At 32.8% G+C, this 24,095-nt stretch overlaps 3 protein-coding genes and 1 long non-coding RNA gene across 4 annotated transcripts; 3 read left to right on the forward strand and 1 right to left on the reverse strand.

Annotated features, from left to right (window-relative positions):
• The first annotated feature begins 390 nt into the window (after positions 1–390).
• LOC123670398 (proton channel OtopLc-like) lies at positions 391–9,670 on the forward strand. Its single transcript, XM_045603896.1, has 10 exons — positions 391–581; positions 2,430–2,543; positions 3,168–3,285; positions 3,377–3,464; positions 6,197–6,405; positions 7,141–7,575; positions 8,069–8,275; positions 8,363–8,586; positions 8,873–9,068; positions 9,485–9,670. The coding sequence occupies exons 1-10, from the start codon at positions 391–393 to the stop codon at positions 9,665–9,667; spliced, it is 1,965 nt and encodes a 654-aa protein (XP_045459852.1). The 3' UTR covers positions 9,668–9,670.
• Positions 9,671–9,762: 92 nt separating this feature from the next.
• Positions 9,763–10,821, forward strand: LOC123669900. Its single transcript, XR_006745822.1, has 2 exons — positions 9,763–9,833; positions 10,160–10,821. It is a non-coding gene; the product is annotated as an uncharacterized LOC123669900 (long non-coding RNA).
• Positions 10,822–12,011: 1,190 nt separating this feature from the next.
• LOC123670207 (RING-box protein 1A) lies at positions 12,012–13,650 on the forward strand. Its single transcript, XM_045603716.1, has 5 exons — positions 12,012–12,247; positions 12,346–12,373; positions 12,954–13,075; positions 13,149–13,234; positions 13,323–13,650. The coding sequence occupies exons 1-5, from the start codon at positions 12,155–12,157 to the stop codon at positions 13,333–13,335; spliced, it is 342 nt and encodes a 113-aa protein (XP_045459672.1). The 5' UTR covers positions 12,012–12,154; the 3' UTR covers positions 13,336–13,650.
• A 4,251-nt stretch (positions 13,651–17,901) lies between these two features.
• On the reverse strand, positions 17,902–22,826 carry LOC123670208 (histone-lysine N-methyltransferase KMT5B). Its single transcript, XM_045603717.1, has 3 exons — positions 22,221–22,826; positions 21,796–22,125; positions 17,902–21,714 (listed from the first exon to the last, which is right to left on the reverse strand). Exons 2-3 carry the CDS (start codon positions 22,114–22,116, stop codon positions 19,936–19,938), a joined length of 2,100 nt encoding a protein of 699 aa, XP_045459673.1. The 5' UTR covers positions 22,117–22,125; positions 22,221–22,826; the 3' UTR covers positions 17,902–19,935.
• Positions 22,827–24,095: the final 1,269 nt, after the last annotated feature.

A 24,095-nucleotide genomic window follows, 5' to 3' on the forward strand; every position in this document is an offset into this window, starting at 1 on the left:
GAGTCAACGGCAATAAATTTTGATCAAATATTTAGCTTTCAAAACATCAGTAAGTGATTATGGCGTCGATTTTAACCTTGGATTTTATGACACTCTGGAAAAGATAAGGATTTACGGATCTTAAAATATCTAGATCCAGATGTCATTTTTCATCGCTTTGAGCATACCGAAAATGCATTTCATAAACAAAATAGAGAAGAAATCGCTACATACATCCAATTCGTTCACTCTAACCTATAACTAAAATCTGTATTCATTATAAATATACAACAGTGCAATGAAAGAGTTTACAGAAGAAAAATGCTAAGTAATATCCTGAACGACAAAAACCTCAAATTTGGAGATATTTTCATGATAATGTAAAAAATCATTAAAATTACTAGCAATTAAATGATTGCAATTTTGCATGTTTTAAACGAAAAGATAGCATTAAAAGCGTTAACACATCAAAGGACTAATGATGCGAATGACAACATACCGTCAACATCAATGTCTCTTTATTACGAGAAAGGATCCCATCACCACTATCACCCTAATCGTCAAATCAACACAAGCCTAGAAAGGAAAATTCGATACGGTCGGTTCGTAACATTTATAGTACCTAAGCTAAACACAATTTTAATTAAATATTTTTATTCACATTAAAAACTAACTACGAAATAAAATTGATATATTTTATTGTGTGTCAATTTCGAATTATCATCAAAATTTTGTAAAATATAAAAAACTTTTTAGTTAAAGATATTATTTATAATTCACAATCTGTAACAATCTCGATAACTTTCATCAATTATCAATTAATATTCAATCTTATGCCAGTGAATTTTTTCAATCAATTTTAAATTTAATAAGTGGAGTTAGATCAAGGAGTAATTCAAAGAATCGCAGCGCTTAGAGGTAGGTAGACATCTAATTAATCGCGTAGTGTTGAAGATAAGAAGCGGGTGGAGGGCGAATGTGCCTCGTTAGGACGGCCGTCTGAAAGTGACACCGACAGTGCTAATTATTTAGCCGTAAGGACATTTTATAAACCAATGCATATAAAGTGCAATAATTAATAAAGCTTATTTTTTAAATCTAATTATGAAATACAAAGAAATCAACTATATTTGTAGGTCTTTTTCCAAGAGAAAGCATTATTTATTTTTAATATTAGTAACATTTAATGTTTAAATCGGTTTCATAGAAATATTGAATATAGCATTATTATAATGAAACATTTTGTTCGGATTTCATCGCGGTTTATTAAGTTTCTACATGCCCAACGTTTCGGATACTCTACAGCAACTATGGTCAAAGGGAGGACATCCCGAAAAAAGTTGTTTCATTATAATGAGTGAAATTCGCGTAAACATTAGAAAACAATATAGCATTAATTAACTTAGATGATAATAAACAAGATTTTTTTTAATAATTTGTTAATTAATCAAAGCGAAAACACTATTACTACAAGCTATAATAAAGAAACATTATAATATTAAAATGAATTTTACTTTCTTGATACTTTTAACTCAGTAACCTTATTACGAATTATTTGTCAATTACTAATTACTTACATACATATATGTAAGAAGTGTATCGTCACAATGTATCGGTACAGTTCACTACTATCGCTTGCAGTATTCACAACAGTGCGTACGAGTTTTAATATTTTTTTAAAATATAAACTTAGCGATAGATTAAAAACAAGATAATATATTTACGTAAGTTTAAAAAGGAAAAGTCTTTAAAATATAATAAGCGGGTTAATGATAAACGATGTCTAAAAATAAGGAGAAATCCAATCAAAACGCAGTAAAGGATTGGCGTGAGAGGTCGGAGCCGTTGCTCTCCGTGCCTGAGGATGAAAGGTGAGTCCGACGAAGCGCTTCATTAAACTCACTATTAGTCGATAAGCGCTGCCAAAAACAAAACAACTCAGTTTGTAATTTTATATGGATAAAATATTTACTGTAAAATATATAGTTACCCTCTTAGAAAATGTAGGTATTTATTATACCGTTCATTATTATTAAACAGATACAAATAAAAGACGTTCACTGCGATATGAAGACTGTATTCCATGTGTATTAATGACTATTATTTAGTAAAAAAGAATGATTTCCAATTAAGCTTTTGTAAATATTTTTTTTAGTACATTACACAATGCTTTCGCTGTTTAAGAAACGATATTACTGATGATTTGTTTATTCAATAACTTATGACTTCAGAGCTGTCCAATATAAATTAAATTTTAAATTAACGAAAAACATCCAAGCTGATGAATCAAATTAATTTTCTTAGCGGACGATAGCAATACGTTAAACAGTATCAGCGTTACTAGTGATACCTACCTACAAAAGTTTAATTAATATTATATACTTTTTATTGTTAACAAGATTGAAATTGAATAACTAAAATAAACATTTTCTTGCGAAATATAATTTCAGTGAACATCCTCCCAACTACCTGCCAAGGTTAAGCGTGGTGCTACCGTGCAGCATCGGCTCTAGTGTAGACGCTATATCTATGCCTCCTCTAAAAAAACAGCTTTCACATGGCGAGTAAGTGGAATACTTCAAAATATTTATAACTACAACTTTATTGACGACGCATTAGCGCAGCGGTTAAAGCACTGGCTGTTGCGCTGGCGGTCGCGAGTTCGATCCCTGCTCACGATAGACATTTGTATTGGCCATATAGATGTTTGTCGTTTTCTGGGCGTTTATGCTTGTATATTTTGTGTCTTTCCGGACCACCGACACAGGAGAAATTCCTACTGAGGGCCATTGAGTATGAAGCGTTTATTTATTATTTATTTAATTACTGAAGGCACTTAATCTATATGAATAGAAACGCAATTGCGTAATTATTCTTTTTTGTTTTCGTTATTGTCAAGACAATGTTTGTGTAAAAGAAAATTAAAAAAAAATCGAAATATTTAGAAAAAAAAATGGTGTTACAAAGTTTGATGAGACAGCTAGTGGTACATAAAGCGAATAGGTACCAGAATATAAATTTTCCAAGTGTTGAGAAAAGCGATATAAAATAAGTAATCCATGCATTTAAACATATTTTCCGTCTCTGTCACATGTTGAATATATCTAGGTACATAATATAGACTAATTTTGGTTACCATGTGTTTTAGTCTATTTCATTAATTGATTCAATATATCACGTTGTTTCAGTGAATCAATGACAGTAGTACTCTCAGCGTTTTATGCGAAATTATTAATAGTTTTAGGATTAGCGTTACCAGTGACCAGCACAATACAAAATGAAATTTACACTAATATAGCATCTGATGTAAGTTTTGCTAACATAATTATATTTGAATTTGGAATAAATTATGTGTACAAATAATGCTCCATTATCGATTTTCTAATTTATATTGCAGATATTTACAATGTACCTATACGTAGGCAGTATACTTTTCCTCGCATACACTTTCTATCATCTCCGAATGGCTAAAAACAATAAAAACGGTAAGTGGTTCAATAGCTTATCTATATAAATAAAAATGAATGTTACTAAGCGCATAACTCGAGAATGGCACGATCAATTCGGACCAGTGGGACGAAAATAACGTTTTTACTTTTAATTTTTGACATGACGAAGTCGGTCCGGGCAGCTAGCTAGTCAATCATCATCAATCAATAATCAAAATAAATAAATAAAATTGGAGTATCTGTTTGTAATATTAAAATAACCGCTTTTTACTAAATGCATATGGGTGTATATACCAAATACACGGTAATACACTGTACATATACCAAAATAACATTTTTTACAATTTTTGTCTGTCTATCTGTCTGTTTGTTCCGGCTAATTTTTGAAACGCCTGGACCGATTTTGACTAGACTTTCACTAGCCGATAGCTGATGTAATAAGGAGTAACTTAGGCTACTTTTATTTGAACTTTATTTATTTTGTAACTCTGAGAATGAACAATAGTTTTTTAATTCCACGCGGACGAAGTCGCAGGCACAGCTAGTAAAGAAATAAAAATAGATAGGAACGCCGAACATAAGCTTACGTAGAAATGAAATTTAATACGAACATAGACTATAGGTAGGTACATATAGGTCGGGGAAAAGTTTTTTCGCATTTTCTCGTAAAAAGTTTCAATAAAATCGTTTTGGTTGTACCTATTATTAGTAACTGGCTGGTTTTGATACAATGAAAAGGTCACGTTTTAAAAATGAAATAAAAAAAGTAACAAACAGTTTCCCGCTACTTTTCATTTGTTTTTCTGTCCGCTAAAATGGATGAGTCCAACGAAGAAATTCGGTACATTTTAAAGAAGGAAAAACTCTACTGCGTCTTTCATCACGACAACGCCCAACTACATATGTCTTTTGCCACTATTCTACAGACTCACTACTGTGAATTCTTATTGAACCTTCAGATTTTTATCTGTTTTGGTCTCTTCAGATTATATAGGTAATGTAAAATTAACTTCAAAAGAGAACTTGTCAAACTACCTGTAGCGGTTTTTTAATGAGAAGTGAAGCTCAAAATTTCTACATTTAAACAAAACAACCTACCTACGAGATGGCGGCAAGTTATTGAAAAAAAAAATGGTCGGTACATATATATTACCTATAATTAATGACAATAAATTTTATAAAATCTTACTTTGAATTATACACTTTAATTACTATATAAAATACGAATAAACTTTTTTCCCGACCTAATGTACAGTTGTTAAGGGCATTACATCGCTCAATGACCTTAAATATTTTGTTTTTTTGTTTGCAAGTATTTGTTAGTTGGGCACCATCTATCAACATGCATACGTATAAAACTTCATACACAAGAAGAAACTGAAGATTATGCAAAAAAAAACAGATATGTCGCAGGCGCAGCGTTGTCATTGTATTACCCTATTTTATACGCTCTCTGAGAGACAAGAAATTTTGTTTATTTATTTATTTATTTTTGCGTTTTAGTATATTACATTATTATATTGTATTATTTATTTCTATAAATCATGTACGAGTTACCTACATCTTTTATTTATTATTTTATTTCTTGATTATTTTGAAAGAATTTTCATTCACCTTTACGTAAGTGTTGTCATCAGTGTCAGTCATGAAAATATTTAGGATGTATGTTATTATTTTAAGAAGAGGAAGTATCTCGACCATGTTTCACTTCACTTTTGATTTTATGTTTAGGCATAATCGGGCTTACTCTATGATAAGTTCAAAACAAAACAAAAGTACAACTACTTTAAAAATATATTTATAAACTTAGTTTCTACGTAGTATTTTATTTGTACTATTTACAATATCGTTTAATTGAAAAATCATTAAAATTGCTAACTTTTCGAATTTATTTACAAAAAATAACGCACATACAGTCCACTCGTTATTAAAAGTCGTCGAGATATTGATATTCCCGTCTCGAGTGCATACGCACGGACATAATCGGGGTGCTTCTCGAGGGGCTATAGCAAAGTATCGTGTTATTTTATTATTATTTAAAAATGTAAAAGGAAATAAAAAACTAAAACAATATAAATTGTTAAATAGGTCATTACGACTTTTTTGATGTAAAATTCAAATAAGTATTATGCCGTTAAAGCCAGTGATATGCCGTTACAAAGAGAAAATACAATTTAACTAAAAAAGCCCTATATATTTCAATTATATTTTAAAATTGGGATAAGTTTACAAAAAATGTAAACAATAAGTGTAATTTATTTATCACTATTTTAAATACGAGTATAACACTTATTTTTATATGATAAACACATATGCATTCAACGAAAAAAAATTTTTAACTGAGGTGTTTTGTTTTGGGTTTCATCGATGTAATATCCTTAAAATGCGAACGTAAAAAACTGAAAAGGACTTTCTTATCCTGAAGTAGATTATAACACAATATAAACTATAAAGTATTAAAAATGCCTAGGATTTTTAAATGGACTAAAACGTACTCTGATAATTCTCTTATTAAACCCCGTTATAAGACATTACAATTTTATTATTCACTAATAATAATTCAAACTACAACAAATCTCCTTCAATCACTTTTAGGCCCCATTGCCCATCCATAAGGAAAACGCTGACAATGTAAATACAAACTGACATAAAAATTGCATAAATCCTATCCATAAACAGATATTCTCCATTTCACACCACTAGGGGTGGCATATTCAAAAAAGGCACACAGAAAAAAATAATATAAAATTATACAAATATCATTTCAGATTTGATAAGGCGGACACGTTACGGGAGTTTTTATCTACACATGGGGGTAGCAGGATTCGGTGTCGGTTCTATTATTTACTCGTGTCTACAGTTCGGCGGATACTTCGACCTCTCGGGCGATTGTCAGCTGGTCATAGTTGCGTTGAAGCCAGTTCTTAGAATAGTCTTTATGGTTACCCAAACTGTTTTTATTTTTTCATATACTGACGTAAGTATAGTTATTTGCATGGATTTGTATATGTATTATGTATATTATTAACTGACGATGCGTTGGCGCAACAGCCACAGCACTGGTTTGTGGCTGTTGCACTGACGGTTGCAGGTTCGATCCCTGCACATAACGAATATTTGTATTGGCCATACAGATGTTTGCCGTGATTTGGGTATTTGTGTACTCCTTGTGGGTCTCCCTACCATGCCTCGGAAAGCACAAACTAAGCTGACAGTCTCGGTTGTTATCATGTACACCTGTTAGCGAATATATGCACCAACCCGCATTGCAGCAGCGTGGTAGATTAAGCTCTGATCCTTCTCCTACATGGGAAAAGAGACCTGTGCCCAGCAGTGGGATATTACAAGCTAAAGCGATATGTGTATATTAATAGATAGAATCAAGTTGAAGCCAATATTTAATACTATAAATAAGGAAAAGACAGAAATAGCAATAATCTCATAAGAATCTACAATATATACGCTTTCGAGGGATGCATAAAATTATCTTAGTTTTATTTTTTATCTCAGATCGTTTAATATAGTTACTAGGCGCTTAATACCTAGAGTTCTAGATATTATGGTTTTACTTGGGTCCATTTACCACATTTGGTTGTACATATTGATTTAGACAGATAAATAATTTATCAAAATTTACTAAGGATATTGATATGTATCAATATGTAACAGGATATTGTGATATAATGATGAATAATCAATTCATAATTTTTAGTTGTTGGATCCAATGCGAGGTGTTGTGTTGGATCGATTTGGTTTAATGCATCTAATAGCCACCAACGTATGCGAGTGGCTTAACATCGTCATTCAAGAAACTAGGGATGATATCGATGCTGTTGCTTACAATCAATCAGCGGTCTCAAGATATACAAATATACGTGAACCTCTAAAAGTAATGATGACTGACGATGTTGTAAATAGAACCTTAGTAGAGGACTATGTGAATGATAATTACACATCTCAAAGTCAAATAATTCATGTAAACTTAACTGCAAGGATAGAAACTTGGAGTTGTAATGTCTCGGACATGATAACGCCTCTAATTAGAACCATGAATCCTTATTTAAGACCGTGCGGGGTTGAATACAGCTTGCTGTGCTCCATAATAATAGTTGTTATATGGAACGATATCTGCACCGTGCCAGGATCGGTAAATAAATTATTTTAAATTACTTTATGCCAAATTAAGAAATATTATTGATTTAATATGGAAACAAAAAAAAAATTTATAATATCTTTAACATATATAAAGCCAGAAAATACGACATTTTTTTTCTTTTTAACCAACTTCAAAAAAGGAGGAGGTTACTCAATTACGCCGTATATACGTATATATATTTATGTATGTTCGGGGATAACTTCGTCGAGATATCATAAGTGTGGTACCATGATCAGAGAAACTAGGATCTGATGATGTGATCCCAGAGAAATCGCGGGAAACCCTCGAAAATCGTAGTGATCACTAGTGCGTTTGTTAATTTTTTTCGTCTACTTACGTTGTATTACTTGTCGATGTAATTAAAGTCGTTTTTTTTTTTCGTTTGCGTTCAATACACAATTATCTTAAACCAATAAAATAATCGTTTAAACAATATTGACCTAAGTAAAATCAGCTGTAATAATTAAGTTTTTTTTTTCAGAAGGGCGTGGCAACTCCTAACTCAAATATGGACAATAGAAAACAATGTTGTGGCAAAATTAAGTCTAACAATCACTTTTCGGTGGACTGCGGCAGTGCTCACAAAGGATTATTTTTGGGAGTAGCGGTCCTAGCTGGAACCATAGTTAGCTTAATGCTTTTTAACGGCCTCTTCCAAAAAGAAAAACATGTCGAATTAGCACTCCTTCAGGTAACTATAATCATTTGTCCCACTAGAATTCCAATTTTAATTATTAAGTAATTTAGTTCCCTTTTTTTACTATTGTGTTAATTTTAGATAAACATTTGGGAAACAGTGTTATTCATATTGATGATATTGGGATCTGGAGCATGCTTGCAGCGAATGCGTACACTAACATTGCGTCTCGTTTCCATCACAATGCCACTAGAAAACGCGCTGTTACTAGTCACACAGTGTGGCGTGTACCTATATTACCTTTTTCAAATAATAGGCGCCGGATTTCTTTTACAACGATTTTCAGAAGAAAGACGTGCGACTAGGTAAAGGTTTTTTTGGTTATTAATATCCGAATCTAATTCATTTCAGTTATAACTACCTCCTTTACTTAGCTTAAATCATTTTTATGTTACACGTTTAATAAACCACAAACAATTAATGGTAAAAAAAAAACTAGTATAAGAGTGAAACGATTCAATGAACTAGCTAACGCTATATTCCTCAAACAAATTGAGCAAAAACTTTAGAAACAACTATAGTCTCATCATCTAGATTTTTTCACTTTTCGATCTTCGATTTATAACTAAACTTTATACTTTCTTATTGCAGAATAATAGCTCCACTATTTGCAGTGATACAAAGCTCTTGTCAAACTCTGCTAATCCTAGATGCATGGTCAAGACGTTGCGCAGGAGACAAAGATCGTTCGGGCCGACAACTAATTACCTTCCTCCTTGTTGGCAATTTTGCTCTCTGGCTTCTCAATCGCGTTAAAAATGCTCGTGCAGAATTTCATCCTTTACAGGTAATTTTATTTATAGCCAGCTGTGTCTACGTTCAATTAAGAAAAAGACGTAGTAAGGTAAAGCCATTAGCCTTCCTTGGTAAATGGACTATCCAAGATCACACACGAAAAAAAAAATTCAATTCGAACTAGTAGTTCCTGAGATACGCGTATTCAAACAAACATAAAAACAAACGCTTAACTTAATAATATTAATGTAGATATTTTAAAACTGATAGCCCCGCGATTAAAAGACCTGTATAAATACGGGTTTACGACTGTCTACAAAGAAACCAATTTTCATGGCAAATGTTACAATAATTTTTTCTTGAAACAATAATATATATTTATATTCATTTTCATATATCAGACTATCGCCTTCTTTAATTTTAATAAATATTATTTGCAAAACAATAATGATTAAAAATATTTTTCAGATGGAATTTTACGGCGTTTGGGCCTGGACTCTTATTACACACGTTTCGGTTCCTCTCTTAGTGTGTTACAGATTTCAAGCAACAGTATGCTTTTATGAAATATGGAAGAATTCTTATAAAGTAAAAAAGGAAAATAGTGCCATGTATGATGAAATTGAATTAAAAGATTATCATGTTGCATAATTACTGATTTAATTTTATTTGCCTTTAAGGAAACGTTTAATACTTAGTTAAGATTTTTAAAAAATAGGATTCAAGACTAAACATAACAAGAATGCATTTTAGATCCTATGCGTGTAATTTTGGAAAAGTATTATTCATGCTTTTATCAAGAAATTTTTTATTCAAGGTAGGTCCTTAATTCAATCCAAAATAAAATTACGTAGGAAAAGATGTTACGAAACTATGTAACTTTCAAAATAAGCATTTATAGTATGATGTTAGTTAGATTACAAAAATTTGGGGGTGTCTCGCTAGGGGTTTCCACGATGCAAAGTGTTTGGCAATATTTGGCGTGATTTCTAATATTGGAGCCTACGGGTGCAATCGCTTGATGAATAGAATCAGCAAGATCAGGCCGGCGAAACGGCCGATGCTACCAGGGTGTTTTTTCCTGACACGTTAGCCGCACACAGGATCACGATCTAAATAAAATTGGACATATTTGTTACCTAGGCGTTGACGGAGCATGGCGAATTCTCCGAATACTTGCACCGGTTCAACTGTAAGGAGAGTCCATCGTGGGTCTGCGACTCGAATGTCCAGAATCTGTCTTCGACGTCAGGAGGACGACAAGAGAGCCTGACCTTGATTATGACAAGCTGCATGTATAAAGTTAAATTAGACTGAAGCTGACAAAAGACGTATTTAGTGAAATTTTCAAAGATAAAAACAGTAGAGACGAGTTCCTACAGTATTGCAGAAAATTAGTAATAGAGGTAAATAATAGAAATAAGAACTTGAAATTATGTTAGGTAAATATAGTACTGTTTGTTATATTTCCTGTAACATATGATAATTATAAGTAATGATGTATGAATAGTTTTAAGTGAATATATTTTTATGTAAAATTTAAATTCGTTTTAAATAACAATAGAAGATTGCTATTAGATGTTAAGTGTACTATGTAATAGATTTTATCCTCCATAGTTAAAATGTAGTAATTTATAGTAATAGTTTTTAAGGAGTATACAAAATGTTTATGTAATAATAGTAATCTCAATCCATTGCCTCAATCCAATAACATTTGTAATCATACATTGTAATAGTTAAAAGACACGGTATAATGAAAAACATAAACAAAAATTAAGAAAATAAATTAATTAAAAACTTTTATACCCACTTATTTTCCACGATGTACTAGTAGAATAGATTAGCATAGATGGAAACTTACCCATCGGGTGAATGTGGATGAATGAAAGAAAGAAAATTAGTATACAGAAAGAAAGTGCGAAAGGCGTAAATGATTGAACTGGATTAAAAGAGTAATAGCAGACAAAGGACCAGAACCATGTTTAGGGGGTTCATCACTTCATCATCATCATCACTTCAGCCCATCGCAGTCCACTGCTGGACATAGGCCTCCATAAGTTCGCGCCAAAAATGGCGTGAACTCATGTGTGTTGCCCATAGTCACCACGCTGGGCAGGCGGGTTGGTGACCGCAGGGCTGGCTTTGTCGCACCGAAGACGCTGCTACCTGTTTTCGGCCTGTGTATTTCAAAGACAGCAATTGGATGGTTGTCCCGCCATCGGTCGGCTTTATAAATTCCAAGGTGGTAGTGGAACTTTGTTACCCTTAGTCGCCTCTTACGACACCCACGAGAAGAGATGGGGTGGCTATATTCTTTAATGCCGTAACGACACAGCCAGGGTTCAGAATTAAAAAAAAATGAAACTTTCCGAAACTATATAACAATTGTTATATTTATATAACGATTGTCACTAACGTTACCTTATTATTCCTCCCTTTTTTTCTTCTTAATGGGAATTTTACTACTACTAAATTTTGCACACCTACAAACGTCTGCTCTTGTACGTCCTAAGGTTGGCTGATAGATAATGCTTTTAGCATTAAGCCCGCCTTTTGAACAGTTCTGTAATGTATTGTGCAGTATTAATAAATAAATAAATAAGTAAACTAACTGATAATCCGAAATAAATATAATCCGTAACCGTTAAATGTCATAATTAATCTTCGAGCTTTGCTTACTTTTTGATAATTAAAAAAAAATATGTTAACCTTACAGGACTCTGCTATATTCCTATTTCATTTCCTATATCTTTAACCTATAAGGAGAATTTTTTTAAGAAGCTATATTTTATTAACTAATATTCGACTCTCAACTACTTTCTCTACTCAAATTTACTTTCCTCTAATCAATTCTGTATATGCACACTAAGAATACATTTTCATAAAGAAATACTCAATATTTTTTATAATGATAAATTAATTCAAAGGTGCAACTTTTTTGAGAACTAGCCTAAACTAAAATATTATCAATTTTTAAATGACTACTGGCAGCATTGTTTGAATTGTCATTGTTTTTGTCTGTGGTTGTAGTTTTACTCCGAGTCTGAACTGTCAGACTAACATTTACAAATATTGAAATTTGCCCAAATTGTAGTTTAAGTTGAATTTGTTATTTAAAAATAAGATATTACAACAAAAATGGCTTCAGCAATGGATGTTGACGAAGAGGAAGTAGAAATGGCTTCTTCCAGTAGTGGTAAAGGAGACAAGAAAAGATTTGAAGTTAAAAAGGTAACATTCAATCTCGCTTACTCACTGTTGATGTTTCTATTGTTTCTTAGAACAGTAAAAGATTTTTTCGTTAAATTTTAAAATTTCCTTGCTTACAGTGGAATGCTGTGGCGTTATGGGCATGGGGTATGTTTTATTATAATTTAATAACCTTATTCCCTAAAAACCCAAATTTAAAATACGTGTCAAAAAAAGTTGATTGCCTTTAAGGATATTTGATTAATAACTTACTAACATTGAGCATTTACTTAGTTGTATTGAATTATGTTTCCATGTCATTGTGTCTTACTTATGCTTCGACTTTGTCAGCAAAGGGTAAAACTCAACTAATAACATACAACTTGCAAATACAAAGATCTGATGAAATTTTTTTATGGTGAAAAGGAAAGATATGTCAAACTTTTACAGCAACAACCAGTGATTGACCTTTAGCAATGGAAATATCTTTAACTATATATTACAATCTACCCTCTTAACCATACTATTTTTTTTTTTTAATAGCTATATAATAGTCTTGCTTTTTATTTAGATTGTCTTTTTAAATTCTTATAGAAGTTTTCCAAATGGATGTCAGAAACAAAAACAATAAGTTATTATTCCTTTTTAAGTATAAGTTGTAATAATTTCTAGGAATTTAGCATTATAATTAACATTACTTCTAAGTATTTGTAGTTGTATATTTTAAACTTATATTACCATGTTTTAGATATTGTTGTGGACAATTGTGCTATTTGCCGAAATCACATAATGGACTTATGCATAGAATGCCAAGCCAATCAAGCTTCTGCTACTAGTGAAGAATGCACAGTTGCTTGGGGTGTGTGTAATGTAAGTATATAACCGTAAGATATAAAATATAATAAAATGTTATTCTTTGTACTAAAAACGTAAAATTTTTCAGCATGCATTCCACTTCCATTGTATTTCTCGATGGTTAAAGACTAGACAAGTATGCCCTCTGGATAATAGGGAGTGGGAGTTCCAAAAGTAAGTGATGCATTTCCAATTGCTTTTTTTTATGAACAGTTATGATTCAGTTATAAACAATCTCTAAATTGAAAATTTCTTTTTACAGATACGGACATTAAAACCAGAGCAAGCTATGTTGAAGACCATGCTGTCTATGAATCTAATGAGCAATTTTGTCTTACAAAATAAGTTTTTAAATAATAAATTTACTCCAATTAGTTTTTTGTGTTGATTTGGCTAATATTATAAAATTGTTATGATATCCATGTAGCAAAGGTAATCTATAAAAAGAGTAAAATTAATTACATTATTTTGACAAAAAAAAATGCATTTACCTGTATTTAAAAAAGAATAAGTCATATTGCTCTTTAATAATAATTTTCCTAAGTTTTTGTTATTTATCAATACTAATATAAATTCTCATTTAACCTGTACAGATTTATTAATATCAACCTGACAACCAAGCTATATTTCAAATTTTTTTTTTTTATTCTATCGAATATATGACAAGAAAATAAGTGACTTCTTATAATGTTATCTATTTGAAGTAAAATTTCTTTACGCACGCTTGACTTAGAGAGTAAGCTAGTGAATGTGTGACGAGAACGTTACGAAAAGTCTGATCGGACGAGGGGAACACAGTTGAGAGGCAGATATAAGTTTGTGAACATAGAAAGAGAGAGTGACGTTTCGTGTATTATTGTAGGTGCAACTAAAGAAATTTTACTTCAGTCATGTGGTCTAAAGCACACTCGTTTTTTTTTTTATAGTTAATAGCATCCCTATAGAAAAAATCTCATAAAACATAGACAAATGCAGATCATATTCGCATACCGAGTTACGAGAGCATTAGAGATCTCGTAGATAGTAGTAGTAAGTAGATAGGGATAACTGGGTGCTTTTTCCTAACTCCTCCACTTATGTAATTAAAACAAGTATTTATTGCTTTAAATCAGGAACTATTTAAACTAATTTTCATTTTTGTTAAAGAACGTTTATTACTACCATCTGGTTCTGATTATGGAGTAATCAAAGGCTAGGAATATTAAAAGTTGGTCTATTTTGTCTATTATATTTTTACATTATTCCTAAATCGTTTTTAACCGACTTCAAAAAAAGGAATAGGTTATTCAATTCGACCGTGTATATATATTTATGTATGCGGGGATAACTACGTCGTTTATGAACCGATTTTGATAATTCGTTGTTGGAAAAGAGATATCCCTAGGGTACCATGATAAGTAAACCAGGATCTGATGATGGGATCCCAGAGAAATCGAGGGAAACTCGAAAATTTGCATAACGTTTTACTGGGTGTATCGATTTTAATTATTTTTAATTTAATCGAAAGCCGATGTTCATTATGTGGTCACATTTAAATTTCATCGAGATCTGATTACAACTTTTAGAGTAATCTTTAATAATGCGTATTTACTTGACTATTTTTTCGTCTACCTACGTTGTATTACTTGTCGATATAATTGAAGTCGGTTTTTCTTCGTTTGCCTGCAAACACAATTATTATTGGTTTAAGTATTTGACTTCTTTCTCTAGACATTGTGGTATTGGTTTACCAGTAATGTAAAAGACAATCTTGTAACAAGAAAAGATACCCACGGTTCATCAAAATTTAAATAATTTATATCACTATTGTGTCCTATAATTGTATTTGCTCGCAAACGAAAAAAAAAACCGAATTCAATTACATCGACAAGTAATACAACGTAGGTAGACGAAAAAATAGTCAAGTAAATAAATATAAATAAACGCTTCACACTCAACGGCCCCCAGTAGGATTTTCTACCGTGTTGGGGGTCCGGAAACACACAATACACATGCACAAACGCCCAGACCACGACAAACATCTGTATGGCCAATACAAATATCTGTTGTGAGCGGGGATCAAACCCGCGACCGCCAGCGCAACAGTCAGTACTGTGACCGCTGCGCCAACGCGTCGTCAAAGTAAATATGCGTTATCAAAGATTACGCAAAAAGTTTTTATCAGATCTCGATAAAATTTAAATGTGACCACACGATAAACATCAGCTTTCAATTAAATTAAAAATCATCAAAATCGGTAAAACCAGTAAAAAGTTATGCGGTATAATACAGCGTAGGTCGACGAAAAAATAGTCAAGTAAAAACGCATTATTAGATATAACTCGAAAAGTAGTTGTTAGATCTCAAATAAATTTAAATGGGACCAAATGACACACACCACCTACCGCGACCGCCACCACCTTTCGATTACAAAAAAAATTCGTCGAAATCGGCCCACCCAGTCAAAAGTTCTGAAGTAACATACCTAAAATAAAAAAATACAGTCGAACTGAGAACCTCCTCCTTTTTTGGAAGTCTGTTAAAAACCTGAATGTCCCGTATTGCAACGCGTAATACAAACAGCTATATAGCATATGCTGGATGCATTTATTAAGCCAAGCTACGTGCCGCACAATCATCCGTAAATCGGTGTATAATTATCGTCAAGAATATTCAGCGCTGACCAGCGCCCCTGGACCAAGAGAGAATCGCCAAGAGACTATCATGCTATAGACACGGTTGCCAATCAGCGAATTAATATATAAATTTCTAAATTACAGTATCTTCACATGTACCCGCTTGTTAGTACGAGTTACTATTACGTGGTGGTACATTTCTAGCTTCTGTATAAAAAAAAAATCTCGCCATAAAAAAAATAAAACATCGATGTATCTATTTCGTCCTGAGAATCTCGACAAATAGTTAAAAGGATTTTAAGGATATGGGTACTGGACTTTATTATAAATTTTGTTATATGAAGAAACAAGACAAAAATAAATTCTTAGCACATAAAATTTCATTCATTCATTGACAAGGAACTTTGTTAGTCCGTCTTGCGCATATCAGGAGTGTCTTTACAAAAGGGGATATTTACATATTTATATTTTTTTAACCGAGTTTATAGTCTCATTCTTAATGCTAAATCATTAGTACATTATACTTCTATGTGCTAAATCACACAATTTCATCATTTAGATCCTAATAAAACGCGATATTGTGTAAGTAAAGTAACTTCAAAAATGAGTTTTTGTTTCAAAAGGAGATATTTCAACCCATAAAATATAACAACGTTCAGGCCGAATTGATTTCATAACAAAAAAGGATATTTACAATTATGATGGTTATGATTAATCTTCTCAAAACGAGATATTTACATTTAGGTACATAATGTTTTTTACTATCTTTTAACTTCATTGCTTAATGCTTTATTTTTTTTAAACGGAATCAAATATATGAGTATCGTATCGGCAGAATAAAAACAGTCGTCATACACATGCTGCAATACTACCTTTCAAATGACTCCCCACCACACCTTAAAGAGATGATATTTTTCTGAAGAAAGAAATAAATAATAAACCAGTTATCACTAATAAAAATGAATATTACAACATTTTTAAGCAATATATATGGTCATTTAAAAATACTGGCTGAAGACTGGATTCGTAGAGATATAAAGAGCTTGGAAGAGCGATATAGTACTGAACAGTCTTTGCAGAGAATTTTTCTCTTTAAGAAAAGCATTCGTGGCTTAAACACTGTCCCAATAAAGATCTATGAAAATTATAGATTCGTAACTGTTAGAGAATTTTCTATATTATTATTAAAAAAGAGGCAAGCGATCGCCTTTGTCTTTAGATGATTAAGATATAGTACAACGTCCGCTGAAAGATTGCAAGAAGAAAGATATCACAAATTTGCTATAAAACAGTTTGGTGAGGAATGGTACAATTTAGAGAAACTGAAGTGGTATACAGAAATAATAATTGATAATATAAACTGCAGTCCTGAAGGACAGAATACTGAAATATGGGATTGTCTAACAGATGATATCAGACAAGTCAGAATTTCTCACGTCAAATCAGACGACCGCTCTGGTGTAAAGGTGCGTGTGTCGAGTTGGCGGATCCTAACCACCGACGGTCGCGGGTTTGATTCCCGCTCGCGAGTGGATATTTGTGTTTATACAAATATTTATTTCCGGGTCTAGTCGTTAGTCCTAATGGGTCTCCCCACCGTGCCTCGGAGAGCACATAAAGCCGTCGGTCCCGATTGTTTTCATAAATACCTTAAAGCGATCGTTAATAATATGGAATATATCCGCCAACCCGCAGTGAAGCAACGTGGTGGATTAAACTCAGATTCTTCCCCTACATGGGGAAAGAGGCCTATCTCTATGGAAAAAAAATGTCATAAAACAAAGACAAATGCAGACCAAATTCTCATATACCGAGTTATGAGTCTATGAAATCTCATAGAATCTCATAACTTTGAGGTTGTTCTTTTAAGTTTTATGGCGAATTATGAAGACTTTTAAGATTTTTTTTAAACAAATATTTCCACCATTTCACAACCCACACGCACTAAAGAATGGTTCTTCAGAATAAGTCGTACATCGCATCGACTGGGTAGAAACAGTAGAAAACCAACCTTGAACATCCTTCTTTTTTGAAGTTGGTTGATAAAATTACAAATACGCTAAATTTTCAATCGTTAATATCATTTTTCGTTTATTAGATGGATTTTTTAAATTTACCTATGGTATAAGTACATGCTGTGGGATAAATTAAATCTACTCGCCGCTTATAAAATCGACGAAAGAAATTAATCACCCACGTCCATCATCATCCAAATAAACTATAAAAAAGAGTTGAGGCATTTTATTATCATAATTAAATGAAAATATTCCATATTGGCTAATTTGATAACAAGATGCAATTATTTCATCTAACCTGGATTTTTACATACACTATTCCATCTAGGAATATCACAAAAGCTAGTTTATTTACCAGCAGTTAAGTATGTTTTATTTTACATATAAATACATCACCGTAAATTCTATTTTACAATGTTAAGTAAATGATGCGCATTATGATTTTAAAATTGACATGATTGAATTTTAAAATGCTTAACTAATATTTTTATATCTTTCTATAATGTTGCTCTAAGTCACAATGACCAATATTTTCTAAATCTTACTACAATACACTAAGGATCACTAAGTCTAGTGTGATTTAGCAGTAGCTCTTAGATTAAATATCTATTTAAATAAATAGTATTTAAAACAATGTTGCAGACTTTATTAAATTGAGTCACCATAAATAAAATCAAAATTCAAAAGAATTAATTTTACATATTAAAAATATGTTAAATCATAATAATACTTTAGTGACCAACATTTTTAGTGAAAAATCGGAAAACCTTAAATTTACCTTTCTGTGGAATGTATTCTGAACTAACACTGCTCTTCATATTTACAGTACATCAACGAAGTTTCCTGGTTTTTTTAAGAGTGCTTACATTATGGTTTTAGATATTTTCAAATTGTTCGCATTTTTTGTCTAACTTAAAAATGTATATGTACCTATTATTAAGCATCTAACAAGTAACCCCTCTCTAAATTCACCTAGACTGAAATTAAATAGGTTTAAAGTGAACGAAAGGTTATAGATATGTATGTATACAATTCTGAACTTGAAAAAAAGTAATTTCACTGGTTTTAAATAGTAAACTACCACAACCTAAATTAAAACCATAAATTAATATTAAAACTGTATATTCAATTTTCATGCGCATCATTTACAGTTTTTCAGAATCTGCAATTATTATGAAGGTTTATTAGGCCGGAATTACACATGAAACTTAAGATCAACATTTTTTATTTTTGAGCTTGGCATGCTTAGAACTAATTAAAATCGTTTAAACATCATCAATTTGCATTAATAACAATTCATATAATTTACTAAGCAAAATCATAAAGTTGCATACCAATTATTTGTTGACCACATTTTTTGTAATAGGAGGATGATGTTATGTTAAAGCTTCCATACCTGATTCAATAATTAAGTGTAAGACTAGCATAACTGTAATTTTTTTTTTAATATAAATTACATAATATGAGTAATTCCGGCAGTACTTTTGATCCTTAATCATATAGCTCAAAATTCACTGAATTCTTGTCAATTTTATCTATACATATTAACAATATACACATCCTAAATATCTTAGACAATTTCAAACCTAAACAAGTGTACTGAATAAATAACATTCAGGATTATGTAATACCAGCCATACTCAACCTGTGTTCACACAAGTTTAAGCATTCATAAAACTAATTTACCACCATCCATCCACCTGCTGTGTACACATCTTCTCATGACTGTATCATAAATGTTTTGCAGAATTAGCATTAACAGTAACAGTCTCAGTAGTATAGTATAAAAGCAATACCTTTATTTATTTTCCACTACTTTACATACAATATAATTAACGAAGGAAAAAAAGGTTGAGTATGACCATGTTTGTAGTGTATTGGTACAAAATATTAGTCTTTTGTCATAAAAATTTAAAGCTGAGTAAAGTAGTTATATACATCCCAGTAGAAATATTACAAATCATGCATATTGTGTCTTGAAATTCTCCATTGTTATGCTTGATAGTCATGTTGAATTTAGACACTTTTTGTGATTATTATTCCAAAGAAAATAACACATTTTTTTTCAATAAATATTTCAAAGTCTTATTTCAAAACAATTTGTTAACTATCACAATACTTCAATCAATTCAAACTTTACGTCACAAAATAAATACTAGATAAAAATAATCCTAGTCAGTGACATTAATTAAACTAATAATTGAATATTAACGGTGGAATCATAACCACAATAATAATGTGGCTGTCAGTCTGCCGAAATGGCAGTGGGCAAGTCAATAGTACGACTTTCATTGCCAAAAATTAATCTTAAGCGTTTCATAGGAGGCAGGGGACGGATAGGACTATGTTTACGATGCCTTTCTTTAGATCTGCGTCTTTTCTTCAGTCGTCGTGCAGTTTCGGGATCAACGCCTTCTAACCTTAAGACCTCATATTCCGGAGCTTCAACCGTACCTCTGCAATCCATAACTTCTTCAACCACAGGGCTCCTTTTGACGCGGAGGGTTAATTTCAAGCCTCTTCTTGGTGGAGTGCAAGGGCATTCACTACTTTTATTTGAATTATCAGCTAACCATGGTGGTCCCAACTCACATTCCTTTTTGGTTTCTTCAGTTCTATTTGAAACTTCACCTTTATTATTCTGACTTGTTTTACTATCTTTTGATTCACTTGGATTAACATTTTCTCTAAAATCACATATTTCATTTTTTACACATGCATCATCTTTTATACATTTAATATTTTCTACAGCTTGTTCTTTAGAATTACAATTCTGTGTTTCAGAGGTATCTGATGCAACTAATGAAGGAAACTCAACGTTTTGCTGCAGAGATTCTTTTATATCACATTTGTTCTCTGTTTCTAAAATTTCTATTTCACTACAAGTAACCACCTGTGTTTCAGTTTCGCAGTTTTCGTTTTGAGGATCATGAACAGACTTGCTTTCATGAGACAAATTATTCAGTTCTAAACTAGTTTGATCAGGTTCAGTTTTAAATACATTGTCACTTCTTTCTATTTTACTTTCTGAACTCACTTTTGAAGAATTCCTAAGTTTTGAACAAGTTGATTGAGTACATGTATCAGTAAGACGTTTATGACTCCTTAAAACTATGCCAGAATGGGAATCGGGACTACTACGTGAACTAGTAATACTACAACAACGAGACTGTTGACCTCGACTTTGATTATTGGAAGTAGACGTAGAAGTGCCATTTATTGCACGGCCACTGTCAGTCCGTCGTCGTAACCGTTCACCCCGGCTCGAAGCAGATGATTCTCGACTACCTTGAGTTCCTTTACTAACAGCTCCATCAACAACATCCGCTATACAACCTTGAGCTATTAAAAGTTCTGCATCATATTTTGTCAAGCCTTTCTGCTTCATTTCTTTCATACTCAATGGAGACACTATGTTAGAAACTTGTCGATTGGATATTCGAGTTTTTTCGGAATTTTTGCAGCTAGACTTTTGTGATTGTTTTGCTTTAGTTCTATTTATTCTATTATCAGTTTCTCTAAATCTGTACCTTGTAGCTTGCTCGTCATTATGCTCATTTTGCACAGAAAATGCTCCTTTACCTCTTCTTTCACATGTTTCACATTCACAGTAACAATTTCCATTTCCGAAAAAATCTTCTCCATAAAAACATGTTATTTCTTCACCAACCTCAATATCTCTCAACACACGAACAAATGCCTTTCCACGATCAGTGGCTTCAAATGTACATGTAGGCCGACAGTCATGATTTATATATGCGGCAGGTCCCAACCACAACTGAGCACAATTTTTTCTACAACTATACATCACTGAAAAATCATTCTTTCCTGGATGCAGTAATTGCTTTTCTTCTTCTTCAGTCATTTCAGCGATACATCCTACCAAAAAGTCAATCCTCTCATGTTTAAAAAATTTTTTTGTTGTTGATATCTTAGCGCCGACGCGACCTTCTAAAGAATATCTATAACAGGGCTCTATGACAAAGCCAGCCTTTTTATCAAAAACTCGAAGATACCGATATATCTGGAAACAAAAATTAAATTACTTAATGTAGTTTAGATATGATATGGTCATTCATATTAAAACCATTAAATGATCACTAACATGATCTCTTAATTTATTTTGTTGATGTTTGTTTTTGCTAAAATGCCTAGGCATCCATTCTCCAGAGGCAAGTTTTGTGTATGCCTTATTGTAATCTTGCGTTTGAATAAATTCTTTAATGATGTTTCTAAGTTCTTCTTTATTTGTTTTTAACGGTCTATAGCGAATATTCATTTTGTGTGTAGTGATTCCAAGATAGGGGTCTACTATGAGAGCTGTAGCTAAGTCATCGTATTCAGACAGTTCGCGGGGTGTCATGCCCATTGGCTGCATTTTGTGGAGCACTTGCCTCCCTGGATAATTTGCGGATCCAACAACCATTCTGAACACCTAGAAAACAAAGACGCGACTATTGTAGTTAGCACAATAAACTATCTAAAAAAACAACACATTGCATATCTTTTTCTAACTTAATTATCACTTGCCTGCCTTGTTTTTAATTCAGATAAATATATTCATAACTGCAAAATAATTATCATAGAAGGATACGAAGCATTAGTGCCAAACCGAAACACAAAAATTTATAAAAGGACAAATATGGCGGACGATCACGAAACTTAAAAAAGCGACACGTCAAAAATTCTCTCGTTTTCTCTTTCCGAAACACATAATTCTATCAAAAATTAAATGATATGCAATAAAGTGAACGTTTCACAGTTACGGACACTTACTCAAATTATTGAAAGTTCATAAAATTCATGTTTTTTTTTCTACTAACAACGCTACTCTCATAACACTTAAAATGATCGCTAGGTTATTCGTCTAATTTATACATATAAAAAAATTAAATTAATATTTGTTTAATTTAAATCATTTTAATTCGTTATTATTTAATTGATAATATATATTTAATGTTCAAAAACTCAAACGAACGCTGAAAAACAACCATGTTTTCTTGCACTTCATTCATAGAGATAGCATTTACAAAGAATCCAATGTAAATCATAAGAGTCTCACTTCTGATAAAATAAAACTGTTTTAAAGTTTATGTCCTAATATGTGGCTATAAATATGTGGTAGTCCGTAGTGTGCTTAATTTCAAATAATAATTAATAAATTATTTTTACATTGAAACTTAATTGTTTACTTCCTTCATAAATGTTGAGATATTCAAATGTTAAAACTTAAAAATCTTTATCTAAGTATATACGAATAAATAAAATTGGAGTGTTTATTTGTAATATTAAAATAACCAATTTTAAATAAAATTATATGTTTATAATTATTCATATGCACTGGAGGATACCAATAAGACCTTGGATTTGGGGGAACGAGACATCAACGTCAACTGCGAATACACCTCTCACCTTCGTTTCGCCGACGATATCGTCATATTTGCGGAGACATTGAATGAGCTAGGCCAAATGCTGGCCGGCCTAAACGAGTCCTCCTGACGTGTTGGTCTTGGTATGAACTTGGACAAAACAAAAGTTATGAATAACAACCAAGTCATACCGAGACCGGTATCGGTCGATGGTACCCTTCTCGAAGTTGTTCAGGATTATGTATACCTTTTTTTGTTTTTTTTTTTACACTGGAAAATGAATTTGCGCACTGACCCCGCCACTCTTAGGCAACGGGAGTGTAGGGCGGCTGTCAGAAAGAACGCGCCAGACTACCCACTAATGCCCTCGTCATCCTAGTAGGACGCCACGGGATCGCGTTAGCATACGCCGCGACGCCCCAATAGATGGCCGCCAGTGCTGTGCGGCCGCCTTCGCTTTTAGAGCGCTCACGGACACATAGAGCGCTCTATAACATCAGGGTGTTGGAGGAGGAGCCTACGCTGACATCACCGCAGTCTCCTCCGCAGCTTTACCGCTGCTGGGGACGCACCCAATCGTCTGCCGAATCTTTGGGGGACAACAATACCCCCCCATTGTGTGTGACGCTGGTTTTCCGGTGCTAGTGCACACGGCGCAGCAAGGAGCCTCGGTGCAGTTGCGTGCAATGTGCCCCTCCTTACCGCACCGGTAACACGGACTGCTCCTGTCCACCACGAAGGGAAAGGTCGGGCGAGTGTGCCTAATTCCCATGCATTTGTAGCAGCGCAGTAGGCGCTCCTCCAGCAGTTTAACTTTGGCAGAGCTCCAGCCGACAAGGAGTCTGCCAGCCTCCGGCAGAGTTTTCGCAGCAGAGATCGGGCACCTAAGCACTGAAGTGCCCATCCCTCCTGGTCCGGCCACGATCTCGCCAACTCTCACAACTTGCCTTGGCCTTAACTACTGCCTTGGTCACCATTTTCTTCGTGACGGAGTCGTCCAGTCCAGAAACCTGGAGTCTCGCGAGATTTATGGGCT

The sequence above is a fragment of the Melitaea cinxia genome, chromosome 4 (genome assembly GCF_905220565.1).
Source record: "Melitaea cinxia chromosome 4, ilMelCinx1.1, whole genome shotgun sequence".
NCBI classification, from domain to species: domain Eukaryota; kingdom Metazoa; phylum Arthropoda; class Insecta; order Lepidoptera; family Nymphalidae; genus Melitaea; species Melitaea cinxia.

Excerpts from the sequence above, each read along its gene's own strand:
- LOC123670398 (XM_045603896.1), top strand. The coding sequence starts at position 391 with ATGATTGCAATTTTGCATGTTTTAAACGAAAAGATAGCATTAAAAGCG. Across the intron at positions 3,286-3,376 it reads ACACTAATATAGCATCTGAT|ATATTTACAATGTACCTATA; the intron begins GTAAGTTTTGCT and ends TTTATATTGCAG. Across the intron at positions 9,069-9,484 it reads CAGAATTTCATCCTTTACAG|ATGGAATTTTACGGCGTTTG; the intron begins GTAATTTTATTT and ends AATATTTTTCAG.
- LOC123670207 (XM_045603716.1), top strand. The coding sequence starts at position 12,155 with ATGGCTTCAGCAATGGATGTTGACGAAGAGGAAGTAGAAATGGCTTCT. Across the intron at positions 12,248-12,345 it reads AAAGATTTGAAGTTAAAAAG|TGGAATGCTGTGGCGTTATG; the intron begins GTAACATTCAAT and ends CCTTGCTTACAG. Across the intron at positions 13,076-13,148 it reads TTGCTTGGGGTGTGTGTAAT|CATGCATTCCACTTCCATTG; the intron begins GTAAGTATATAA and ends AAAATTTTTCAG.
- LOC123670208 (XM_045603717.1), bottom strand. The coding sequence starts at position 22,116 with ATGGTTGTTGGATCCGCAAATTATCCAGGGAGGCAAGTGCTCCACAAA. Across the intron at positions 21,715-21,795 it reads AAAATAAATTAAGAGATCAT|ATATATCGGTATCTTCGAGT; the intron begins GTTAGTGATCAT and ends TTTTGTTTCCAG.